At 38.2% G+C, this 23505-nt stretch overlaps 3 protein-coding genes and 1 long non-coding RNA gene across 4 annotated transcripts in view; 1 reads left to right on the plus strand and 3 right to left on the minus strand.

Annotated features, from left to right (window-relative positions):
* The first annotated feature begins 6949 nt into the window (after positions 1-6949).
* On the plus strand, positions 6950-8622 carry LOC129718133 (translocon-associated protein subunit alpha). Its single transcript, XM_055668562.1, has 3 exons — positions 6950-7181; positions 7275-8003; positions 8071-8622. Exons 1-3 carry the CDS (start codon positions 7118-7120, stop codon positions 8154-8156), a joined length of 879 nt encoding a protein of 292 aa, XP_055524537.1. The 5' UTR covers positions 6950-7117; the 3' UTR covers positions 8157-8622.
* Positions 8623-8837: 215 nt separating this feature from the next.
* Positions 8838-10627, minus strand: LOC129734056 (uncharacterized). Its single transcript, XM_055695777.1, has 2 exons — positions 9287-10627; positions 8838-9227 (listed from the first exon to the last, which is right to left on the minus strand). The coding sequence occupies exons 1-2, from the start codon at positions 10538-10540 to the stop codon at positions 8838-8840; spliced, it is 1644 nt and encodes a 547-aa protein (XP_055551752.1). The 5' UTR covers positions 10541-10627.
* Positions 10628-10676: 49 nt separating this feature from the next.
* LOC129734059 (neuropeptide F-like) overlaps positions 10677-23505 on the minus strand; it is a 53025-nt gene continuing 40196 nt past the window's right edge. The window contains exons 3-5 of the mRNA XM_055695781.1: positions 11527-11646; positions 11260-11317; positions 10677-11153 (exon numbers count right to left, since the gene is read on the minus strand). Of these exons, the coding sequence (XP_055551756.1) occupies positions 11121-11153; positions 11260-11317; positions 11527-11646 (211 nt within the window). The 3' untranslated portion in view covers positions 10677-11120. The remainder of the gene's footprint in view (positions 11154-11259; positions 11318-11526; positions 11647-23505) is intronic.
* On the minus strand, positions 15794-16267 carry LOC129734060 (uncharacterized). Its single transcript, XR_008729768.1, has 3 exons — positions 16228-16267; positions 16121-16150; positions 15794-15920 (listed from the first exon to the last, which is right to left on the minus strand). It is a non-coding gene; the product is annotated as an uncharacterized LOC129734060 (long non-coding RNA).

Consider the following 23505-nt stretch of genomic DNA (forward strand, 5'->3'; position numbering starts at 1 on the left):
AGTTTCGTTTTTTGTTTTTAGTTATGCGCTGCGCGTTTGTTTACAGTAATCAATGCGTGCGTTTTATGCCTTGTTCAGACTACGCCGGATATCACCTGATATCGCCAGATGATATCGGATATCACCTCGTGCGTTCACATTGGAGTAAGCTGATATGATTTGACATTTGCTTCGGTGATTGAAAAAAGAAGAAAACAAAAACAGGTCAAAGCTAAAACAATGTGCGTGGCTTTAACTGCATTGTCGTGGCTGTAATCGCATACCGGTCTCAAATCAGCAAAGTGAAACAATGATGTTCTCTATTGAAATAAACCATGCACACCTGTGCGAGGCCCCAAAGGCATTATTAATGTTTCTTAGTCCAAACCGGTACCCAATATAAATAAGCTAATTGTGTTTCTCTAGTCAGCCGACTGAATATAGAATAAACCGAAAATAACTACATAGAGACGGGTAGGACTTATATGTATGATCGCATCACTTATCAAAGTGAATCCTGATCCAACGACCCCTCCCTTACTAACAAAAACCTCTTTCCTGTCCTTTGTGGAGATGCAGAGGTTAACACGGTCTCCAAATAGCAAAGGTCACACTAACATTTCTTTCCTCTTCCCACCCGATTGCAAGGACGTGGCCGGCGTCGTTATTGATCCTTCAAAGTATTGAGTCACTAAAACTTGTACAATGAGAATATTCGGTCTCTCCCAACCCCATTCAGTTGATTCACTGTGCAATTTTACTGATTCGGATCAATCACGGAGTGCAACCATTGATATGTGCAGTCAGTCAAGCTAAGCTAAGCTAAGCTACAATAAGGCAATCCACGAGACAGTTGCGATCAGCTGACTTTCAACTTTCGACAGCCTCTGGTATGTTCGCACGGTCGCAACTTGGATGCAATCCGGATCGAGAAGCGTGAAAAACAAACGCTGTTCGATCGGTTGCTCTAGTGTTGCGAGTGGCAATCCTTCACACAACAAAAAAATATTACTTTTGACTGTTTTCCGAAATAAAAGATTTCGTGTTTGGTTGTGTATTGGTTTTGCAACTTGAAAAACAACAGCAATAACAAACGGGGGCCTAGTGTGGTTGGTAACGTGTCCGCCAACCACGCTCGACGCCTGGGTTCGAATCCCACCGCCGACATAGGTGTCGATGGTTGTGAGGTGGCGTGATCCACTCACAACCAACCCAACTGGTCTAGATTCAATCCTAGCCGACACCGGGAGATTTTCTGAGGCGAAAAATCTCTGGGATCACGCCTTCCATCGCATGAGGAAGTAAAGCCGTTGGCGCCGGTCCGTTGATAAACGGGTCGTGAGTTATGGTCCTGGGTGTTATGTTTTCCTCAACGCGGGTCATTTCAATTGTGACCGAAATGTTGTGCGTGAGGTGCCAGTACACTAAGAACAATTATAAATTGAGCAACATTTGCACTACGCACACGATTGCTCCATCAAAAAAATGCACAAAATCCAAAATGTAAGGTTATGGAAATTCGGCGAGATAGTCTATACCTGGGAATGAAAAACGAATACCACTCTCAACTATGTAACTGTGTAACTATCTTCTTGCTGTAACGCCTGCATGACTCAAATGAAGTTCTTAGCAACATCAGGAACACTGAAAACACAAATTTTTCGAATCTGTGCTTTTCAATTTGCCGTTATATAAAAGTTTCATCAGAGTTTTGAGGTTATATATATTTGCGCATACTATCTGAAAACGTGTACGAGAGCGTATTTTTTTCCTTGTTGGGGACATTATACCACTGCGACCAGTACTTAGATCTATTGTGGTGAGCGTAACCTGTGAGGCAGATTTTTCGGGATTTCATGCAGTTTCAAAAATTTACAATCCTACATTTCACTATTTTGTGAAACGAGAATCGACCGTGATGAATGGTGTTCTAAATTTTAATCACAGCCTCAAATCCAGAAAAGCGCAAGTTCAATAATCGAAGTACGCTAACATGATTATTACTGAAAGCTTATGAAATTTCTTATTCTACGTAAAAATAAATCAAAATATTTTGTAAAACTACAATGAATACAAAAACGGTTTGCGATGAATATTTTTTCAAGCAGCGCGATACCTTTTACTTATAACAATACTCATTACAAAAAAGTTTTTTTTCCCTTGGTTAAAATTGACAGTCAATGACAGCTTATTCTGGTTCATTTTGACAATTCCACAGCTTCGAATCCATTTCTCCCTCCCAGGAATATAGAGATAAGTGACTTTTCACCTACGCACACTAGGAAAGTGTAAACCCGTGTAAAGTTGCTTTTGTTTCCTCCAAACTGTAAATCATCGCATCTCGTTGCTTCGACTTTTATCACTTTTTACCATTTTTGGTAAATTATGTTCAGCAGCTTCTCCCGATTTCTGATCACGAATGAAAACATTTATTCAGAAACAAGTTTAAAAAACATAATGAGTGTTCAACTGAATATTTTTCCGGCTGCTAAAAACATAACAAACACGCAAACAAAACAGCTATTTGTAAATATTTTCCTCAACTAATGGCACTAACACATTCGTACGTAAAAAAGTTATTGAGAACTAGATATTTTGTGTACGCTAGCGCTGATGTCGAACTACACAACGCAGCGCGAACACGACGGCAAATAATGCTAGCGTTACTATCGGAAAGTACTTGTCGCGTATAGAGATAAAAGAAAAATGTTGAACACTGTTTTCTTAAAATAGCGACACAAGCGGCATTCTTGCCCACTAAGCGAAATTTCCAAATCATCGTTATTTTTCTGGTCGATGAAATCGTCATCGAGTGGCACGTCTGTTTGTCTGTGGTACTGGTATCTTCCGAACGATGATTTTATTGAAAATTTGTTGTAAAGAGTTATGTCTGTTAGTCTGCCATTTGTAGATACCTGAAATTCACCAAAAGTAAAGACTCACTTATTATTAACAACATTCGAGTTTTTTTTAGATGAGTATAAAATTTAACATAACTGTAAGCGAGAAGTGTATCATAGACGATCCAACTATTTTAAGAGATTTCAATGTGTTTATATTTTAAAAAAATTGAATTAATGTGAATTTAGACCTGAAAATGATTATATTTGTTGAAAATAATGAAATATTGTTTCCAAATAAACAAATATTATTGTTTCCTTTTTTTCCTGAGAAAATTATGTTAATGAAAATTTTAGGTAGAATTGGCGTAATGACTCACTCATATAGATCATATATCTGTATATTTCTTCTAATAATTATTTTGTACATTTTTGCACATATATTTGCAGAATTAGATTATAAATCAATTCTTTTATAAAAATCAAAAAGAGTTGCAGTTTGTTCTTCAATAATTTCTTTTTTTTATTGAAGACAACGAAAGACAACGGGAACCCCTAAGCAACTGCTGCTAAGAGCAAGCCCACCAGTGGCTAAATTGAAGTTTCTAAAGCTAGTTTGGCAACTCCCACCATAACGCGGCAACCGCACCGGGCGTTGCTATGTTGGTTTGGGAAATAACAATCCTCACCTCGGGTAGTAGCGAGTTATTAAATTTGGCAACGCGATAGCAACGAGCCGAATCGTTGCTATTTGATGAAATGTCAAACTGTTGTTTTTTTGTGCTCGATAGTGAATGTTCGTAATAATATTACGAAGATGATGAGTGTTTCGAATGCGGACTCAATTGGTCGGCCTCGGAAGACGAAGCGTTTTGCCTCGCTTGTTAAACACGTCGTAGGACGCATGTGTCGGCGTGAACCACTACTCAATTTTATTTCCGATTGAGCTGAAATTTTGGACAGGGTGTTTTTTCGGGCAGGTAAACATTTTGTATAGGTTTTTTATTGAGATGACCATTTTGGTTGGCCTTTTTGGTCTGCAACCTACACGATGCGAAAAGCTCAAATTCTCACAAGATTGGCCAATATTATTCAATAAACCTGGAAGGTTTGAGCAAATCTGCGCGGGAGTATTACCAACTATGTTCTCGTTTCGTTCGGTCGTTTCATAAAAAAACGATTTTTCTCCTTTACCGCTGTTTCAATCTTCAAAAATAACCTAAGATGCGTTCGAAAACGGCGTTGGAAATGGTCATCGGTATAGACCGGGGTTTCCGAAAAAACATTGTTAAAACGCTGGATGGCACCTTCCTCCGCATGTCGGTCAATATTTGGCTATTTACTAGGCTGAGAGCCACTTAATCGCCACTCTTAATCGCGTATAAGGAAATTTGTTCTGCGAAATCATTTTCTCCATCACTAGAATCAACCAAATACTCGAAAACAATTTACGCGTTCTATATTTAAGTTTTTTTTTGGCGGCAAATTTTCAAATATTAATAGCAAACTGTGGGAATCGAGACAGCATGAAATACAGAATACAACTAATGACAGTAGAATAGTCATTCAAGCCAACGTTGCGGGACATGCCCAGTTTTACGGAATTACTTTAAATAAACATATAAGGATGAAAAAGTCCATGCACGCACAAGTAAACAAAACCTGCAAAATAATTATGTTATCGATAACTTGGGAAACGAAAACAAAGTTAAAACAAAGTTTCGTGAAGTGGAGGGAACATTTTATGAAGTAGAAAGAACGTAGCTCACTCCGGAAACGATTGACTGACGGATAAGTTGGTTATTACTAAATCCGAAAAAAATATGCGAAATACATCACAAACAAACATTTTGCCAACGCTGGCTAGTGACGGTCTCCAGTAATTGGCAACTGCCGGTGTGAAAAAGAAATAGTGGAATTGGTAATCCCCATTAGCAACGACCGGTGCGAAAATCGGTTGCTATCCAAAATAGCAACGGCCACCGTTGTGAAAATAGCAACTCAAATGGCAACTCACCGGTGCGCTTGCTCTAAAGGCTCTAACGTTGCTCGCTTGCTTGCTCTAAAGGCTTTTTACGTACGAATGTGTTAGTGCCACTAGTTGGGGAAAATATTTATAAATAGCTATTTTGTTTGCAATGCTATGTTTTTAGCAGCTGGACAAAAATTCAGTTGAACACTTATTATATGTATTAAACTTGTTTCTGAATTAATTTTCTCATTCGTGATCAGAATTCGGAAGAAAGCGCTGAATATAATCGACCAAAAATGGTGAAAAAGTGATAAAAGTCGAAGCAACGAGATGCGATGATTTTCAGGTTGGAAGAAACAAAAGCAAATTTACACAGGTTTACACGTTTACTAGTGTGCGCAGGTGAAAAGTCACTTATCTCTATACACTCTTTGACCAAGCGTCAAATATTTGTCACTTTTTGACAAATTAAAATTTGGTCAAAGATAATTGTTTGTCACTCTCCAATTTTAACATGGGGCAAACACGGGCAAACAACAACCATGATGTCAAATAAATTTGACCATTAAGTCAGAAGGTCAAATAGGGTGATTAATCGTGGTTCGCACCTGTCTCATTGTTTTTCATGGCACCCTAGGAATGAATGCAAGATTTTTCTAAAATTGCAACACTTTTCAACTAAAATTTAGATTGAATAGAGAGAGCAACTATAGACGATTGAATTTGTTGATTTAAAAAACACCTGATGTCTAGTATATAATAATGGTATGAGTTTTAATGCAAGCGAAATTTTGATCCTGGTTCGTGCCATGTTGATCGTGGTTCGCGTCATTTATGATCTTGGTTCGTCCTAATAAAAAAAAAAGAAGTGCAGCATTGGAAATTAAAGAACTACACGTAATATAAGCCTTTTTGTGTGAAACTTGCACATAATTAGTATTCAGACTATTTGACAATATGAATTTAAATTTTTTTTAACAGTAATTTACTTTTAGGGGTTTCACACTTTTTTCTGTGCGGACTTCTCCATTGCGCCCAGAAATCGTTGATCTATCGTGAGATACGCCCGGATGTCTGCTTTATCCGCACTTCTATTATTAGCAATACCGCTATTGAGAAGTTGCATTCTCATCATAATTTTATTAATGCTGGTGTGTAATATGATTTTATTCTTTCTTTTTCACACTTACTGCTGTAGTATACAGCGTTTTGTTCCTCCAGCCAATTACCGCCACTTATAGTTTCCTGGAGAAGTTTCGTGGAGCGTCTTTCTGGCCAGTCTAATTATTGGAGGGACCTATTTATTTCATTGGCCAGAAAATCAATATTAACTTGTTCTGGTAATTAAATTATAGTTTTTTTTAACCAATTCCTTTGATTTGTAGCAAAGTTCAACTGTTTATTTCGATGTTTCGCGCCGATTTTCCAGACCGGTTGACTGAAACTTTCAGGTTAAAAACAAACAATGCGCACTGCCTCTAGCGGTGATTCGGTGAAACTGTTAGGACGAACCACGAATATTTGCAGCGCGAACCAGGATCACAAAACTATTATTGTATTATTAAAAAAAAAAAACACAATCGGAAACTTTTTTTCTGTAATAGAAGTTTCGATGCTGGTGAAATATAGATGGATCGACGTTTTAAAATTAATATGAAGTTTTACATCACGAGCTAAAATGCTGTAGAGAAGTTTGAACAAACTGCTCCGGTGAAGACATTGGCAGCTAAATTTACATCTTTTATTAGCTTAGCTATCAAGGCTAATTGAAGTAGTTTCCTTTAACAAAAATCAAAGGTATGTATTGTTATAAAATAGAAGCAGCATTAAAAATTAATTTAATTTGAAATTTTTGACTATTCAACTATTTATCGATGATTTAGGTAATAGCACGAACCAGGATCAGTTTTTGCATAGTGCGAACCACGATCAATCACCCTATTTGACCTTTAGACAAAGAGTATAATACAGGCTTAAAATAAGAGTCTGATGATATAAACGCCTCTGTCTGTGAAATTTCATACTACTAAAACATCGCAAACAATTTTTCCGAAAGTGCCCTCACTCAACTTTTTCGTCATCGACCTTTTTGACATTCATAACATCGCATCGCCTCTGTTACTGACTGTCATTATTCGGTTCCACGTGAACTGACGTTTTCAGCTTTTCATTTCCACGGTCGGCTTCGCGAGTGGTGTTGGCCGTTCATTTGCCTGCTTGTCGCGAACAAACTTTGTTCGGAGTTGTTGGGTTACGCAGTGTGCAGTTTCAGCTAGGAAAACAATTTAAGTGGTTCGTTTTGCGGAATATAGACGGAGCACTAAACATGAATAAGTGGTGGATATTCACTCTGCTGGTCCTGCCAACGGTTCTGCTGGCCGTCAATGGTGGTAAGAATATATTTTTGAAGTCAAATTTTATGTGAACTACTTTCGCTTTGACGTGGCATGCCGTAACATTTCGGAATGGTTTGTTTCTGGTAGGATCACGTCTGCTGGCCTATGCTGATGCTACTGAAGATGAGCTGGAGGAGGAGCTGGATGTTGAAGTGGAATCGGATGATGTATCTGTAACGCATACGGACGAACCAGAAACGGAGGACGAACCTGAAACAACGAAATCGCCTGACGCTGATACATTCCTGCTGTTTACTCGTCCACTGTATGCCGGTGCTGGATCACAGCTTGATTTGCCAGCTGGTTATCCGGTTGAGTTCCTGGTCGGATTCGCCAATAAGGGAAGCGATGATTTCATCGTCGAAACCGTCGAAGCTTCCTTCCGCTATCCGATGGATTTCAATTACTACATCCAGAATTTCTCTGCCATCGCGTACAATCGAGAGGTTAAGCCGGGTCACGAAGCAACCGTTTCATATTCGTTCCTGCCGTCAGAATCGTTCGCCGGTCGGCCTTTCGGTTTGAACATTGCTCTGAACTATCGCGATGCTAGTGGAAACCAATTCTCGGAGGCTGTGTTCAATGAAACTATCTCCATTACCGAAGTGGATGAGGGACTGGACGGGGAAACATTCTTCCTGTACGTCTTTCTAGCTGCCGTTGTTGTACTACTGCTGGTGCTAGGTCAGCAGTTTCTGGGATCCTACGGCAAGCGTAAGCGTTCGCCAGCCGCCCGAAAGACTGTCGAAACCGGAACAAGTAACATCAAGGACGTCGATTACGATTGGATTCCGGCTGAGACGCTTAAAAAGATTCGTATGTATTTTTTAAACTGTTTTAATTTTGTCTGTTATGTAACTTATAGGATATTATATTGTTACAGAGAACTCACCAAAAGGTGGTAAGGTGTCGCCCAAGCAGAGCCCACGGCAGCGAAAGACAAAAAGAGCCGCCGGCTCAGACGACTGAACCGTGCTTTTCTGCAGTAGCAATTAAGGGGACTGATGAGACGGATTGGGAGCAGAAGCTTCCCTCCATTGCACGATTCACGGAGATTAGCGTCGAGTTTTTGTTTGCGAGTGAGTGTGTGCGCCGTTGTTTGTCACATCTATGAACCATACATCATCAAGTTCTAACTCAAGAATCAAGAAAGTAAAAGCAGAAACAGTAACAATTTCAGAATGATCGTTTTAGTTAAGATTTCTTTTCGTTGAAAGCTACGAGTATTGTGGTTTTCCTAGCTTCGTTAGTAACGTTCGCGCCTCTAAAACACGATTAACGATCCTTACGGCGCGAGAAAGTGTAACTGCGGTGTCGTTGATGGTGGGATCAGCTTCCAGTGGAAAGCACTGCACTGTCGGCCGTAGAGACTTCCATCCCATTTTTGCTTAAGTTATTTTACACAAAATACAAAAGAAAAAGATTGATTGATAAATTGAAACAAAAGAAGTGATTTATACCGGTTAGATGACATCCCCTACAATGGGCTTTACAGAAATTGGACAATTTGGAAGGTTCAATATAGATTAGAGTATGTTGAATTCTATGTTTAGTTAAGTAAAATTTATTTGAAATCCTCAACTCTAGAGCAGCAAAAACCCAAAAACGCAGAAGTGAAGACTCAGTTTATTGACCATTGGATTGACTATTTTAGAAAAGCATCAAATCAAAAAAACTGTCCGCGTTGTCTTCCCCACCAGCAGCTGATTTCGAGGCTTTCATAAATTGCTCGAAAAATGTTTCGTTTACGTTATTGGTCGTAGGAAACTGGAACCGTGGTGACGGTGTCACCTCGAAGTCCAAAAAGCTAAGCTGTGTATTTTCCGTCGGTGTTCGTAGAGCTCGCGTTAATGAGTCCTCCAATTCTGGCGGTGTTAGTTCATCGAAAACAAGACTGCTGGACGACGACTTTTGCGTGAGAAAAGAAAGGTCGACTTCGGTGTCGTCCAACCCGAGGTTGCTGTCATCGAACGAGAATGTGTGGGTCTTAGGTTCAGGAGAGTCCATCTTTCCGAGCCTGGTGAAAGTGGCAGAACCGTTCTAAAATGAATTTTACTTTTCAACCGATTAGGAAATAATTGCAGTTGAAGAGAACTTACCGGATTCCAGTTAGATACTTGTTTTAGTTTCGGATGAGATCCAAACAATTCCATTTCAAAAGAACCACTACTTTGGTTTATGTTTAGAGGTTTGTGAGTGCGTCTTTCGCAACCTAGTTGCACGTCAATCACTGTAAATTCTTTTTCTCTGTTCGATTGTCCGTAAGTAACGGAACTGTTGTTGAACAATAGAGGAGACTTTGCACATTTGCGATAGCCGTGATTGATTCGATTACTGACTAGCGAATGCTCCATCCAGCTACTGCGTTCGACCAAGCTGGGATCTAATGTTTCCGGATGTTGTATATTTTGCAACAAAGCTTTCAACTCGCCCATATTTCGATCCAAAGCAGTATTATCTACGGCACACTTCATGAGCCTGCACACTTTGGACGTTATATTGTCCATGGCAGAAGAAACTTTTCGGAGAAACTCTTCGCAGTGCCCCTCACGAGCTGAAGACTTACTGGTGACCGCCCGAAAATCCTCAGGATCTGTAAGAATGGACACAAGCTCCGACTGGTTTCTATCGAATGGAGTGGATGTAGCCGGTGGCACAAAAACGGTTCCCAAACTGGCGAGTGTTTTATCCGCATTTGACTGGCAATCTAATTTACTCAGTTCAAAGGGTAAAGATTCTCTGCCGGAGAAGAAATCGCTTGGCAAATCGTAATATTCTCTTCCTTTTCGGGCAGCAGCGGTCTGACGATTGGTGATTTGTTTAGACTTTTCAAGCCAGCGCATAAGTCCTCCCGGAGGAGCGCTTGGGCTGGGTTCGCGTTTTACGAACTGATTTGTGCCCGCCTGTCGCTGAAATCTGCTATAAACTACTTCTCGTGGACCACGGTCCGGTTCAACTGGTTCAAAAAAGTTTCTAACAACATTCATAGCAGTCGAAACGACGGGATACGGTTTTTGTCGTTGAACACAGCCATTCTTGGTTCGATGGTTTTGCATTGAGGTTTTTAGTTTAGCATAAAGTGGATGAAGTTGTTCTTTTCTTCCATTGGATGGAAATATCGAGTGCGGGTCGGTGGGTTTTATGAATTCGAAAGGGTTCGACTGCTTTTGCAAGTGGTTTGTAGTGTATCCGTCAATGTGGAAGTGCTGCAACGGTGGTTGTATGGGTTTGGAACATACCTTCGGTACCCGCGCTGCTGGCTGTCTGTTGCGGGACAGAAAATCCTGAAATAGCTGATGCACGTAGCTTCCATGGTTCAATTTCTGTTTGACTGCTCTTTTCCGTGGAGCCATTGAGCCACGTGTTTACTTTTTCAAACTGACAGTTACAGGAGGCGATGGTCTATTTTAAAATAATCGACTTTCGAAGAAGGGGTTGTTTGAAGCTGGTGATTTCGGATGTTGTTTAGAATGCAATGATCGAACGCGCTGCTTGTGGATTGCCGTTTATTTGTCCTATCTGATTGCCGTTAATAATAGATTTTTATATATGTACAAAGCAACATTTATCTATACAATTTCAAGACAATCGCAGCAGAATATTAACGATGCAAACTTTGGGTTCATTACTCATGTACGAAGCTACTTAGGAGACTTGATATCTGTTGCATAACGTGTACGCTTGAAAGTATATTTTTAAAAGGTGTAGATTAGATGATATGCTCTCCAACCGACACGTGTTTTTTTTTGGTTTATTTTTCATTATTGCAATTACGTAAATTTAAGTCCAATCATGACAGCATTTTTTCTCCTATTTTTCTGTTATCACTTTGTCAGTGCAGCAAAGAGAGTTTATAATCTTTAGTTTAATCAGTTATGTTGGTTAGTGTTGGTTGAGTTGGTAAGTCCAATTAACAGTTTAGTTCAGGATTGTTCATCTAGTGAGCCTCGGATTTTGCCAATCATCCTGCAATAGGGTTGCCGTTGTATTATTCATTGAATGGTGCAAATGTCGAGTATGTATTGGGATTTTTTTTAACTTTTGCAGTTTACTGGCTTGGATCTGAATTTACCTCCTGCTCATCCTGAGGGTACCCTGCCGGGATAAGGGGCCCATCGCGCTTGCCAAATCTGAAACGAGAATAAACCGATTGAAGTAAGCTTTATTATGCATCAATACTGTTTAAAAATAATGTATATAAAAAAAATTGACAGAAAATTAAACCGCATATCAAGTTTAAAAGAAAAGAGCTTTATGGTGCTTTCAGCACAAAGGTGCAAATGTATTTGTTTGTCGTCGGTAAGGAATACAACAGCATGTTCTAGAGGGTGTCCCTCACCTTGGTCTCGCATTGGAAGAGTGGGCTCTATCGATAGCTTCAAGGATGAAATAGCCGATCATTTTGTCTAACCCCGAATGGATATCATTATAATTTGCGGGTAGTTCACTGCGTGCCAATCTAGAAAAAGAAATAGAAACAGAGATGGATCGATGGGTAGTGGCCATATCAAAAGCAGTGTAATTTAGTAATTCCGGAGGTTTTGACATTTGTTTTTTTCATTTGGTTCATTTCTATTCCTTTTTCAATAGCACAAAATGAACAAATGAAGCGAAAGATGATCTAGCGTCATTAAAATGACTGTTTATGATACTTAGGTATATGATGTCAATAAAATTTGAAGCAATACGTTCAGTTCTAGCACCCGACGATGTATTCTGGTATTTCTACCGAAAGCGAATAATAGTGGAGATAAGACAGTACACTTTCTTAATTGCAACGAGTGTGGTGTTATCAGAAATTGCACATTACTCGTTTCGCAGCGACTAATCAAAATATTCATCTCTTAGGGTGGACTTAAATTTTATTCAGGAATGTGTACAATACTATCATCTACAAACTTTTAAAAAAATTGATCCCTTCTTCATGGCCCGAGTTCCAGTGAGCAACCCTCGCTGAAGTCGTCCGAGCTGACACGAGGTCTTTCAAAAAGGATATTTCTGTGTCTAAATGGTGGTAAAAAAAATGAGAAAATCATGGTTAGTTCATATTGATGGACCCCCTCGGCGCCGTAAGTGCACCCACGCTTAGTTATCTCTTAATGGCCTTCAATCGAATAATTTCGAAAAGTGATCCGAATGGTAAAACCGTTTCTCACCTAATTTTATGAATGTATCTTGAATATGTTTTCTCAGCTTTTCAATAGCGGTGTCAAATTTAAAAACGGTGACTTGTCTGAAAAACACGTTTCTCTGATAAAACCCAAGATGGCATCGAGATCCACGATGGCAGCCAATTCTTTTGTATTTCTAATAAAAGTTTAATCATTTCTCTTCAAAATGGCGTACAAATTTTGGAGATATACATCATTAAAAAGATAAAAAATTTCTCAATACACAACTAATCGTATCACGCTGAAAATCCGCACGACAGTTTCTGATACGACGGGCTTGTATTCAATCTATGTTCTTTTAACTTTCCTCCATGTCTTACATAAACTATTCGCAGCTACTGTCGTTTATGGTATCGTTTAATGGTTTTCTATTTAACGCCTTTTCCATCCCAGAAGAGGTCCCAGGGCAGTCTACTGGACCCTTTGCTGTACAGCATATACACCTTCGACATTCCATCCCTAGGAGATGACTGCGTGCTTGCAGATAACACTACAATCACCGTCAGAGTAAGAATGCCTTGCAAGATTACCAACAAACTTTAACGATGTCTTAACATAATAATTAATAATTAATAATAAAAATCAATAACAATTAAAATCAATGTCATATTTAATATGTAAAACAATCGATTCTTGAGATTGCGCCAAAACGAGAAATGTTTGTTAGTGATGACAATATTAAATATTTTTAAAAATCAATGTTTCAAACTCAATGCTGTCTGGAACATATCATATTTTCTCACAACTTGAAATGTAATATAGATAATATTAGTAAACTACACTCAAAATATTTTTCACGTTATTGTTACGTGAAATTTCCTGTACTTCTTCATTTGCTGTCATTTTGCATGATTTATGTGACAAACATAACATCTACGTGAAAATCACATGCATACTATGTTTTATCACGTAGCATCCACGTCAACTTGACAACGTCAAACAGAATGAAGTATCGCGTGAACTCTCTGTGCGAAAATACACAGAAATCAACATGGCGAAGCTGCTGCCTGATTCAGTCTCTGAACATAAACTGGAATTTTTCGATGACTTGCCAATTAGTGAGCATTAGGAGAACCACAAGAATTCGACATTGAATCTTGAGCTTACAGATTTCACACAGATTCAGTTCAAATGGCGAGGGATTACCTGAACAGAAACAGTTGCAGCTAACAGTAACTATCGCCGGCGAATGCTGCAATATTCGTCATTTTGTATGTCATTAAATTCATTTACGATTGGCGATTTTACATGCCCGTGCGACTTATCAAGTAACATATTTCAGTAATTTCTAAAAACTATTCCTAGTCTCTTAAGAATTTGGGAAACCACAATTGAAAATTATCAAATGCTTTTCACTTTACCGGTAGTTGAATTCTACGTGAAACTCACATGAAATGCATATGTCTACTGAATGAGATCCACAGTATAAATCATCTCACCAGATCATAATGAACTCAAATAACAATCACGTAAAATCTACGTGAAAATGACAGTGGAAAATATTCACATAACTTTTCTGGTAATAATAACGTGAAAAATATTTTGAGTGTAGAAGAAGTATCGCGTGAATTCTCTGTGGAAAATAACCAGAAATCATAATGGCGAAGTCTGATTCAGTTTCAGAACATAAAACAGAAGTTCTCGATGATATGTCAACGAGAGAGCTTTTGGAAAACCACAATAATTTGATATCGAGTTCTTAACTTGCGTGTTTAACAGAGATTCAGCTCAGAGGATGAGAAGTTTCCTGAACATGCAGCTAACAGTAATTATCGTCAGCAAATGCCATTCTATTTACCACTTTTCAAGTCGTTCAATTTATTTACGAATGGACGAAATTGCATACCCGGCCCATTTTTTTATGCAACATTGATCATTTGATAATTTCTGAAAACCATCTCCTGTATCTTAAAAATTATAAAAAAATTGTATAAAACATAAAACAACGTTATCAGATACTCAAATGCTTTACACTTTACCGGTAGGTAAATTCTACGTGAAACTCACATATAATGCATATGTCTATTGAATTTCCGGTAACTATAACGTGAAAAATATTTTGAGTGTATTCTACCAAAACAATATTTCAAAGTTTAGGGTAGAAAACACGCGCAAATATCGTTACCAAAAATGTCCCATGTAAACCGACACGATCAAGAAAACACACCAACTTACTACTCAGAAGGTACGAAAGTGCTAGTTTTGTATGAGGACATTTTTCGGAGAGGCAATACTTTTAAGCCTATCGCTAAACGAAATTCAAAGATTAGTTTTTTGCCCTACGTTTCCTATACATATTATCATTAGGTCACAAAACATTCAATTTTTAAACCTTTCTCACCTTCGTGAAATCATTTTACCGTTCAAAATAATCGTGGAAAAAATCCACGTAAAACGTCGCATATAAATTTTCATATACAGGTCGGACTTGATTATCCGGAGACACGATTATACGGAAAGTCGATTATCCGGAATTCGATTATCTGGAATTTTATTTTTTTGGTGTTCGTTTTCAATTTTCATTCCGAAATTTTGCCTTTACCATCCCTTCTGGCATATTGGTTACCATTTAAGTCACTTTCAGCATGTTTGGGACAAGTTCGAATTGAGTGAAAATAATCAATGTCCAATTTATTTTTTTCGCTTCTTAAGATTTTACCCCCTTTCGCCTCAGAAGTAACTTCTGGTTACGCCACTGCATCATACAAGTAAAATAAAGTGAAGAAATATTTATTTTATGTTCGTTAATCGCAAAATTTCAGTATTTTCTGTGTGATTCGATTATCCGGAAAACTCGATTATCCGGAATGAAAATTTTTTCGATGTTCCGGATAATCGAGTCCGACCTGTGTTTAAATTTATCACTCTCTCGTAAACTGTTCGAAAATTCGCAGGAAAAATTGCTTCCTAAATAAGGATAACACTGAATTATATTTTCCCTATTCGAAGCATAGTGGGCTATACATAGTGAAGTTCTTAATGGTTTTGCTTTAGTTTGCGAACCTTACGTCGTTTATTCTATAAAAAAGAAAAAAACGGTGATGTCTCAGAAGTAGGCTGGTCCGATCATGGTTCAAAGCTGGTCCGATCATGATACAAAACAGGCTTTCGCGTTTCAGCAATAATTCAAGCTTTAAAGCAAATATTTCATATAAAAAGTGTTCCTACATTAAATGTAAATGGTACAGAAGCATATAACTGGAAAATATACTGCAATCTTTAAATATTCGATTCTAAAATCACTGCTTGAAAACAAGACTTGATAATAATTGTAAGAGCAAATTGTGCTCGAAAATAGACCATTTTTTAAAACTTTTTTAATAATAGTAATACTTAAGTAATCTAAATGAAACCTTCTGAACATCATCAGAAGAAGTTTTTTGATGATGCGGGCACATATTTTATACAGTTTTTTATTCAATAGTTGAGAAATTTCGCATATAAAAAAATGGTCCGATCAAGGTACATTTTCTGACTGGTCCGATCATGAAACAACACCCTAATGTTTTTCTAAACTGTACACTTTTTGAGCTCCTCGAGGATGAGATTGTGCCATGCCAAGCTTATATGTTCGGTTCAGTGTGTGGAATTTACATTTACAGCAAAATTACATAGGTGTACCCCAATACTCTTGCATTGCTTACTCGAGAACACAATGTTTTGGCAGATGAAACTGCATCATCGTTGTAGAACGAACAGCATCGTAGGTATGGTAAGCAATCAAAATTTATTAAATATTGAATTACAAATTGTTTTACTTACAGAAAATGGTTCGCAAGCATAAACGTGCTCCTGGGTCGCGAAAATACCGAAATTACAAACGCAATATGGATTCGTGTCTCATAGCGGTAAGTAAAGGAATGACTCACCGGAAAGCGGCAGAAGTGTTTGAAATTCCGAGGAGCACCATTCTCAGCAAGCTTCTTAAAAAAACATGAGAAAACGAGTGAGGGTCAAACCACATACATAAGACATACGTAACACTCAGGAAGAAATCTTCCAAAAAAGTTGGTACAAAATGAACTACTCGAAAGTACCAACCTCTGTAAAAAAACCTCTGTTTGAGTAGTTTATGGAGGTTGTGTACCTGCGCAACCCTGCCTTTGTCTCGTTCCCACTCGGAAAATGCAGCATTGATTTTGTAAACAACTTTTTGACAGTTTCGTAAGGGATTTTGTTGAGGGCTAGAGTAGAGCCGCTATGAAGAAAATTCATTCCGTTCATTTTCGTCGAGCAGTCATACTGGTGTTGGTACCGGGTGATGTGGGGCAAAGAGTATCAAAAAAAAAACGCCAGTGTTACGTATGTCCAAGTATGTGGTCAAACTATGTTTTCATCGGAGGAAGAAGACGTCATTGTGACATGTATCGTAGCTCTGAGAAATTCGGGATTCCCAGTGGACGAAGAAGATTTACGACATATTGTCAGGAACTTCCTCCTATAGCATTGTGAATGGTTTCAGGGACAACTATCCTGGCCCAGATTGAACGAAATCATTCTTAATTGTCATTCGGACCTTTCCTCAGATTCGAGCAGTAGTCACACTCGGATAACTGACGGACTACATTAATAACTTGAGGAAGGTGACGGCCGGTGTTCCCCTAGAGAACATAAATAATTATGACGAGACAAACCTGACAGACGATCCCGGTGCACGGAAGAGCATGGTGCAGAGAGATGTTATGTATCCAGGAAACATTTTGTTACGTTGTCTATAAATCGTCGAAGCTTTGGAATACCTGGGTCGATAACGGGCCACATGGAACAAGATATGATAACTCTGCGAGTGGATGGAGCGACTTTCGAAAATTGGTCCGAATTTCACTTGCTACCTATCCTTAAGAAACTGAATGGAAAAAAGGTATGATTGGGGATAATTTCAGTTCCCATTTCTCGTCACGGGTGCTTCAGCTGTGTAAATCGTACAACGTTAGCTTAACCTCACACAGCCATTTGATATTGCCTTCTTCAGACCCATGAAACGTAAGTAGTGAACATTAAGGGCCTACAAAGAGAAAAATAACTTCTATGACAACCCTGCGAAAGGCAGATTTTCCAGGATTGCCAAAGGGCTTGTTGGAAAGCCTCAAGGAGAACCAAAAAACCAAGCCTGCTGGATTTAAGAAGTATGGTATTTATCCAACCAGTGTAGAGCAACTGCTTGAAAGCATCTCTGCTATTCCCAGTTCTCCTTATGGTATTGAAGACAGTTTCAAAGATTCTCATATCTCGACGCGTACTGTTGTCCTGGAGACTGAAACAAGGAAGAGGCGTAAGAAGTTTGATATCGCCGCCGGTTTTAGTATTACTGCTGAAAAAATACATGATCGTGAAAAACCGAAGAAAGGGGATCATAACACTACACCAAAATGTTCGAAGAAGTTAAAGATCCAAACGGCTGGACATGCGGCATCGAAAGAAGGTGATCTCATAGAAAAAGAATCATCAAAGAAAAAATTAAAAGCCATCCAACGTCGAAAGCAGAAATAAATTGCTGACAAATGAAATAAATTGCTGATTGGTAATGATATTTGTTTTTTATTTGTAATAATTAAATTTTAAATTCCCTTTCAATATTTTCTTTTTCATAGAATTCGATTGTAATGGCGTCTTCAGCAAAGTTGTAGGTAATAAAAATGCGGTTCTAGAAAAAATATATATAATGTGAAAACTTTTATTCTGGGCCAAGTTTTCCAAATTGTCACAAAATATTAAATACTATCTGCCGGGGTGAGATTGTTCCAAAAACAGTGTGTTTTTGTTCTTTAGCTTGTAATTGACGGAAGCGCATCTCTAAATACATATGAGCAACATTATAAAATAGAGACTATAGGACCAATCATGAATCATGTTTAACAGAAACTATGTTTCAAAAATTATCTATAAGCCGTTTTTCTGATATGTCATTATAATCCATTTAATCCATCATTCATATTTTTGGATAGGCCCTTTTGGAACAGCAGTTGTGAGTCTACACGAAAAATTGATATCATGAATTGACCTTTTCATCAAAAAGGAGCAACTGTGAAAAAAATTAGCGAAGTCGGAAATGAGCCGCTGAAAAAAAAATTTTTTTTATTCATTTACCATGGAATACCTCTTATATTAAATTTTAATAAATGATTTTAATGATAATTTCTCATTATCAGCGTTGTCTTGCCTTCGATCAGTAGTACAGGGTGGCAACATAGAAGTGTTACATGTGTTCGAGTGCCCCTCGTTGTTTTTTCTGTCATTACAAACATCTGAGCATGTTTTGAAGGAGTTACGTGTTTACTGTTCATTCGGAACAAACAAATACTGTCACTTTTCAGTTCCGCTTTCATGAAAATTGCAAAGGGGGAAAATTGCTTGGGGGGGTTTACCAAATAAAGTAGAAATTAGACAACTACAACAGAATTTGATTGCATCCCGCACAGAATGTCTGCTTGTGTTGATGCCAGAAAATTATTAACCTTCAATTACTTGTTTATTTGCCTTGAAAAGGGCATTTTGCGGTTCAAAATCGGTTGCTGATCGCAACCTTTGAGCTGCCCTAACAGTGGGGGAATTGAGACACACGGACAACATGCACTGTGGAAGCTATTTCACTTCCAGTGAATAAGACGGGCGCGACAGATTTAAATTGCTAGGATCCAACGCAGAATGCTTGCTTGCGTTGTCAAAAATTATTAACTTTCTATGACTTGTTTATTTGCCTTGAAAAAGGCATTTTGATGTTCAAAATTGGATTTCCTAATGGCAATCTTCATGCTGCCCCAACACGGGGGGGATAATGGCAGTCTGGCGACACACGCTGAGAAGAACCGCGCTGCTCCTGAGACGTGGTGACCAACCACAGTGCTAGTGCTGCTGCTAAGGAAGGACGACTGCTGTTGTCGCTGTCTAGAACTATAATGAGCGGCTTCGGCTGAAACAGGCTTTTTTATAGGCCAAATACAGTCGTCGTTCGCTAACTGCAACATGTTTACATTGCAGTTATCGAATGCCTTTCGATAACTGCAACACTTGACACATGCCAAAATTTAGAGGGGGGTCCGTCACTACCATTTTTGTTTTCAATGATGTCGAAATGTATTTTTTTAATGGAGTAGTGGCAAAAATAGCAGAAAACTAAAATAGGTAAGCTTTTCGATTAATCAATTTAATAGTCATATTTCCGCATAATAATTTATTGCGTTTTAGTAACTACTTTACATAACCAATATGTAGGCGAAGATACAGTTCATCACTACAGAAGACCATTTTACGAGACGTTTCTGAACTCAATTCATGAATGAAATTTTGACAGAAAGCTCGGAACCGCTGACATAACGCAAGTAAAAGCAACATCAATGTCAGCAGGATCCGTGACACCTGTCAGTTCCTAAAATGGTCTATTTGACGCTAGGTCACGAAATATTGTTTGTGATCTACTATGCACTGCCTCACTGAGTAGTGAAAGCTAGCCAAACAATGCACAAGGAATATTTTTTTTCTCGTATAATAATTACGGAAAGTGAACCACATAACATGGTGATTTTGCTTCATTGATTAATAGTGAAGATCTATAATCTCCCATCTAGAATGAAGAGACAACAAGTAAACGGAATCGAAAAAAATCGAGAAAAATAAAAAGTCCTTTTGAAATGTTTCTAGAGATTCAACAATTTTTATTTTCGAATGCATTTAGAATCCCCCCGCGAGATTTGTCACTTCAATGTCAAATATGACTTTGACTTCAGATTTAACGGATTGCGGTCCGATAACTGCAAAGTTACTACAGGACCATCAAGCGTTTAAAGGCTACAGGCACGGTTGTTCCCAAGCAGAAACCTGATGAAAACGGAGTGTTCGGACTCCAGCGGTCATCAAAGCAGTGACGGAACGTTTCCGGCGAAATCCAGCCCGTTCGGCAAGAAAAATGGTGTGTGCAATAAACACGAGTAACACTTTCATGCAAAATGTTATCAAAAAGGACTTTGGATATTCAGCTTTAGGGAAGCAGAAAATTCGTGGATTAACTCGTAGAAATATTGCCGACAGGGTTGCTAGATTTCGGTTGATGCTGAAGACGCACGCAGGTCACAACATTATTCTTTCGGACGAAAAGTTGTTTACTCTGGAGGCAACTTTGAGCCAGCAAAATGACCGTGTTTATTAAGCATGTCTTCGTGATATACCAACCAATAAAAAAGAAGTCAAGCGATATCAGAATGCGTCAGCTGTGATGGTTTGGGGAGGTATATCGACCAAAGAAAAATTACCATTGCTATTCATTGACAGGGGCGTGAAAATAAACAAGGAGTACTACCTGCAACACGTTATCAAAGGCCATTTGCATCCTTGCGTTAAAATGCTTTTTGGAAAGAACAGTTTTTGCTTTCAGCACGAGCGTAAGGCTTGGATCATTCAAAACTGATGTCAGCAGATTTGAACTCGCTAGACTTTAGTACCTAGGGATACATGGTAGGAAAGTTGGATGACGTTAGACATTTGAGTTTGGACACATTTCAAAAACGTTTGGTGGAGATTTGTGGCGAAATGCCGAACGAAGTTGCGCGTGCGGCTTGCAATGATTTCGAAAAGCGTCTTCGGGCCGTTATCAAACACAAAGGTGAAAAATTTGAATTCGAAGAAGTACATTGTGATTTTATTAGATGTGGACAAGACGCTTGTAAGACTGCTAGTCTTTTAAGGCACGAAACATAGACAATGCTCGAGGAGGGCTTGCAAGCACTGATCGTTTTCGGACGACGTGTGCATAGGACCACCTTCGACGGAGTATATGACGATGGCGTATGGAAGCGAAGAATGAACCATGAGCTGGCGCAACTATACAGCGAGCCCAGTAGGGGGATTAGGGGCATAATGAGCACACGGGGCGAAATGGGCACCCCTCTTTCATGCGAAACTACGCATTTTTTAATACAATATGGTATGTGGAACTCTTCCGTAGTTACTACAGTATCTCTTTATGTAGAACAAAAGTGGTTCGTCTGTTTAAAATATGAAAATATATTGAAAAAATCTACTTGGTTCCCGGATGTTGGAAAAATTATTATTATTTCGCAACACAAAATAAGCTTCTACGGTCGTTTCAATGGCTCAATCGAGTACCGTGCTGGATCGAAATCCGTACACCTAAGCACATGATAATCTTTGACGGTCAATATAAAATCAAGAGATTACATATTGCTTTAAACTGACATGCTTACCTATAGGTTTACTTATATTTTATCACTATTTTCAAGCAAAATGATTTAAATTACTCTGAAATTCGAAAAAATCATGTTTGAAATAAACATGTTTTGAATCGAAATCCGTACACTTTTGAATCAAAATCTGCACGCACGCAATATAGACTGGATTAAAGTCCGTACAGCAATGAATCAAAATTCGTATAGATATAGTAGTACAAAATAAATTTTATTTTTCAATTTATCTTTAAATTTACGAATAAATATATTGTGACGGTCAATTAGTTCCTAAAGTTTTACACGGTTTGATAATTTTTATATCAGCTGAAATAGTGCAGTTTTCTGTGCAAAACATGGTTTTTAAAAAATATTAATCGTTGTCCTTCAAATTTTAAATGAAGAATAAAAAACTGCTCGAAATGCCTTAAATGACAGTTCTCTCATATACAGTACATGGGCGAACTGTCATTTAAGAAATTCCGCGCAGTTTTTTATTCTTCGTTTAAAAATAGAAGGAAAACGATAAACTTTTTTTAAAAATCACGTTTTGCTCAGAAAATGCGGCTTTCTTCTAAAGATATTTAAAAACTGGAAAAAAACTAGCTTTAGGTCCCAATTGAATGATTCGACATAAAAAACATAAAATTTTTCTCAATTACCAGCTACGAGACGCCTTCTTCCAGGCCCAGATTCAAGGAGGGGGCAAATGCCCCGGGCCGCACGATTACTATGCCCATGCATGGCACCCACTTCATGATCCAAATCTTCCTCTCCAGCAGTGAAGGTTGGTGAAACTTCTTTCGATTGTGATTTGTAGCCATTCGTTACGGCATTCTTTATCGTAGTCACCAGAACGCCAGAACCCCTTGAAGCTTCCCGGTACCACTTTCTCTCGCGCACCTCTGTCACAGCTCTTTCGGAATCGTTTTCCGAATATTTATGCTTTTCTTCCATAAAATGCTGAAAACAAGGATGAAAGTTCAACAATATATGCATGATACACACGCTGTACGAATTTCGATTCAAGCGATTAACAGGGTTCAAAATCCGTAAGGCACAGTTTTTGATGAATAAATACAATTTGCACTATTTACCAGACAATATACAGCTCGAAAATGACAAAGACTTACCTTTTCAATCGATTTCAAAAAGATTCACAGAGTAAAACACTTATATCCCACTTGAAAAACGTTTTTGTCTGAATTACGTTTCCTTAGTGAATTCACTAACAATGCGACGAAATGACAACTGAAACCGATACACGATTGCTTTTTCATTTTTAATATTTTTATTTCATGGCCTACTGGCGCATAGTTTAATTTAACAGAAAGCCAACGATGTAATGGACATGTACATGTAACTGTCATATGAATTTTCATTTTTATAATGCTTAAAAATGAAGAAAAACATCAAGGTGTACGGATTTCGATACTGTACGGGTTTCGATCCAGCACGGTATGTAGACACATCAATATGACGTATGGGTCGTACTCCAGATTTCACCATCATTGAAGTTTTGATTTTAAGCTATAATTAGTGTTAAAATCTCATGTTAACTTTAACTAATTCGATAGGGGCGAAATGGTCACTTTTGGGTGGGGTGAAATGAGCACACCTTGTCATAAAACTTACCTGAAATTCATCTCAGTAGACTTGTGAGTTTGTCTGTTTCCAAAGTCAGTGTTTGTTTACAGTGATGGTGCGAACATGCATTAGAAAATCTTTGATACTTCTACACAGTTTCAATATATGTTCTATAAGAGTGCTCATTATACCCCGTGGGTGCTCATTGTGCCCCACACATCGACTGATTGCTAATTTTTGGATGCATGAATCTAATTTGTGTTTTTCACCATTATACGATAAACTTTTCAATTTGTGAATAGTGTACCTTTAATTAAAGATAGTTAATTCAAGTTTTGCACTGAAGACAGCTTAAATTTTTTGTCGTTTTCCATGCAACCAAAT

The sequence above is a fragment of the Wyeomyia smithii genome, chromosome 1 (assembly GCF_029784165.1).
Source record: "Wyeomyia smithii strain HCP4-BCI-WySm-NY-G18 chromosome 1, ASM2978416v1, whole genome shotgun sequence".
NCBI lineage: Eukaryota > Metazoa > Arthropoda > Insecta > Diptera > Culicidae > Wyeomyia > Wyeomyia smithii.

What these genes read in the sequence shown, in the direction of transcription:
- LOC129718133 (XM_055668562.1), top strand. Translation starts at nt 7,118, where the DNA reads ATGAATAAGTGGTGGATATTCACTCTGCTGGTCCTGCCAACGGTTCTG. An exon ending in TCTGCTGGCCGTCAATGGTG is followed by an intron (nt 7,182 to 7,274) that starts GTAAGAATATAT and finishes TGTTTCTGGTAG; the next exon opens with GATCACGTCTGCTGGCCTAT. An exon ending in TGAGACGCTTAAAAAGATTC is followed by an intron (nt 8,004 to 8,070) that starts GTATGTATTTTT and finishes ATATTGTTACAG; the next exon opens with AGAACTCACCAAAAGGTGGT.
- LOC129734056 (XM_055695777.1), bottom strand. Translation starts at nt 10,540, where the DNA reads ATGGCTCCACGGAAAAGAGCAGTCAAACAGAAATTGAACCATGGAAGC. An exon ending in AAGTATCTAACTGGAATCCG is followed by an intron (nt 9,228 to 9,286) that starts GTAAGTTCTCTT and finishes AATTCATTTTAG; the next exon opens with AACGGTTCTGCCACTTTCAC.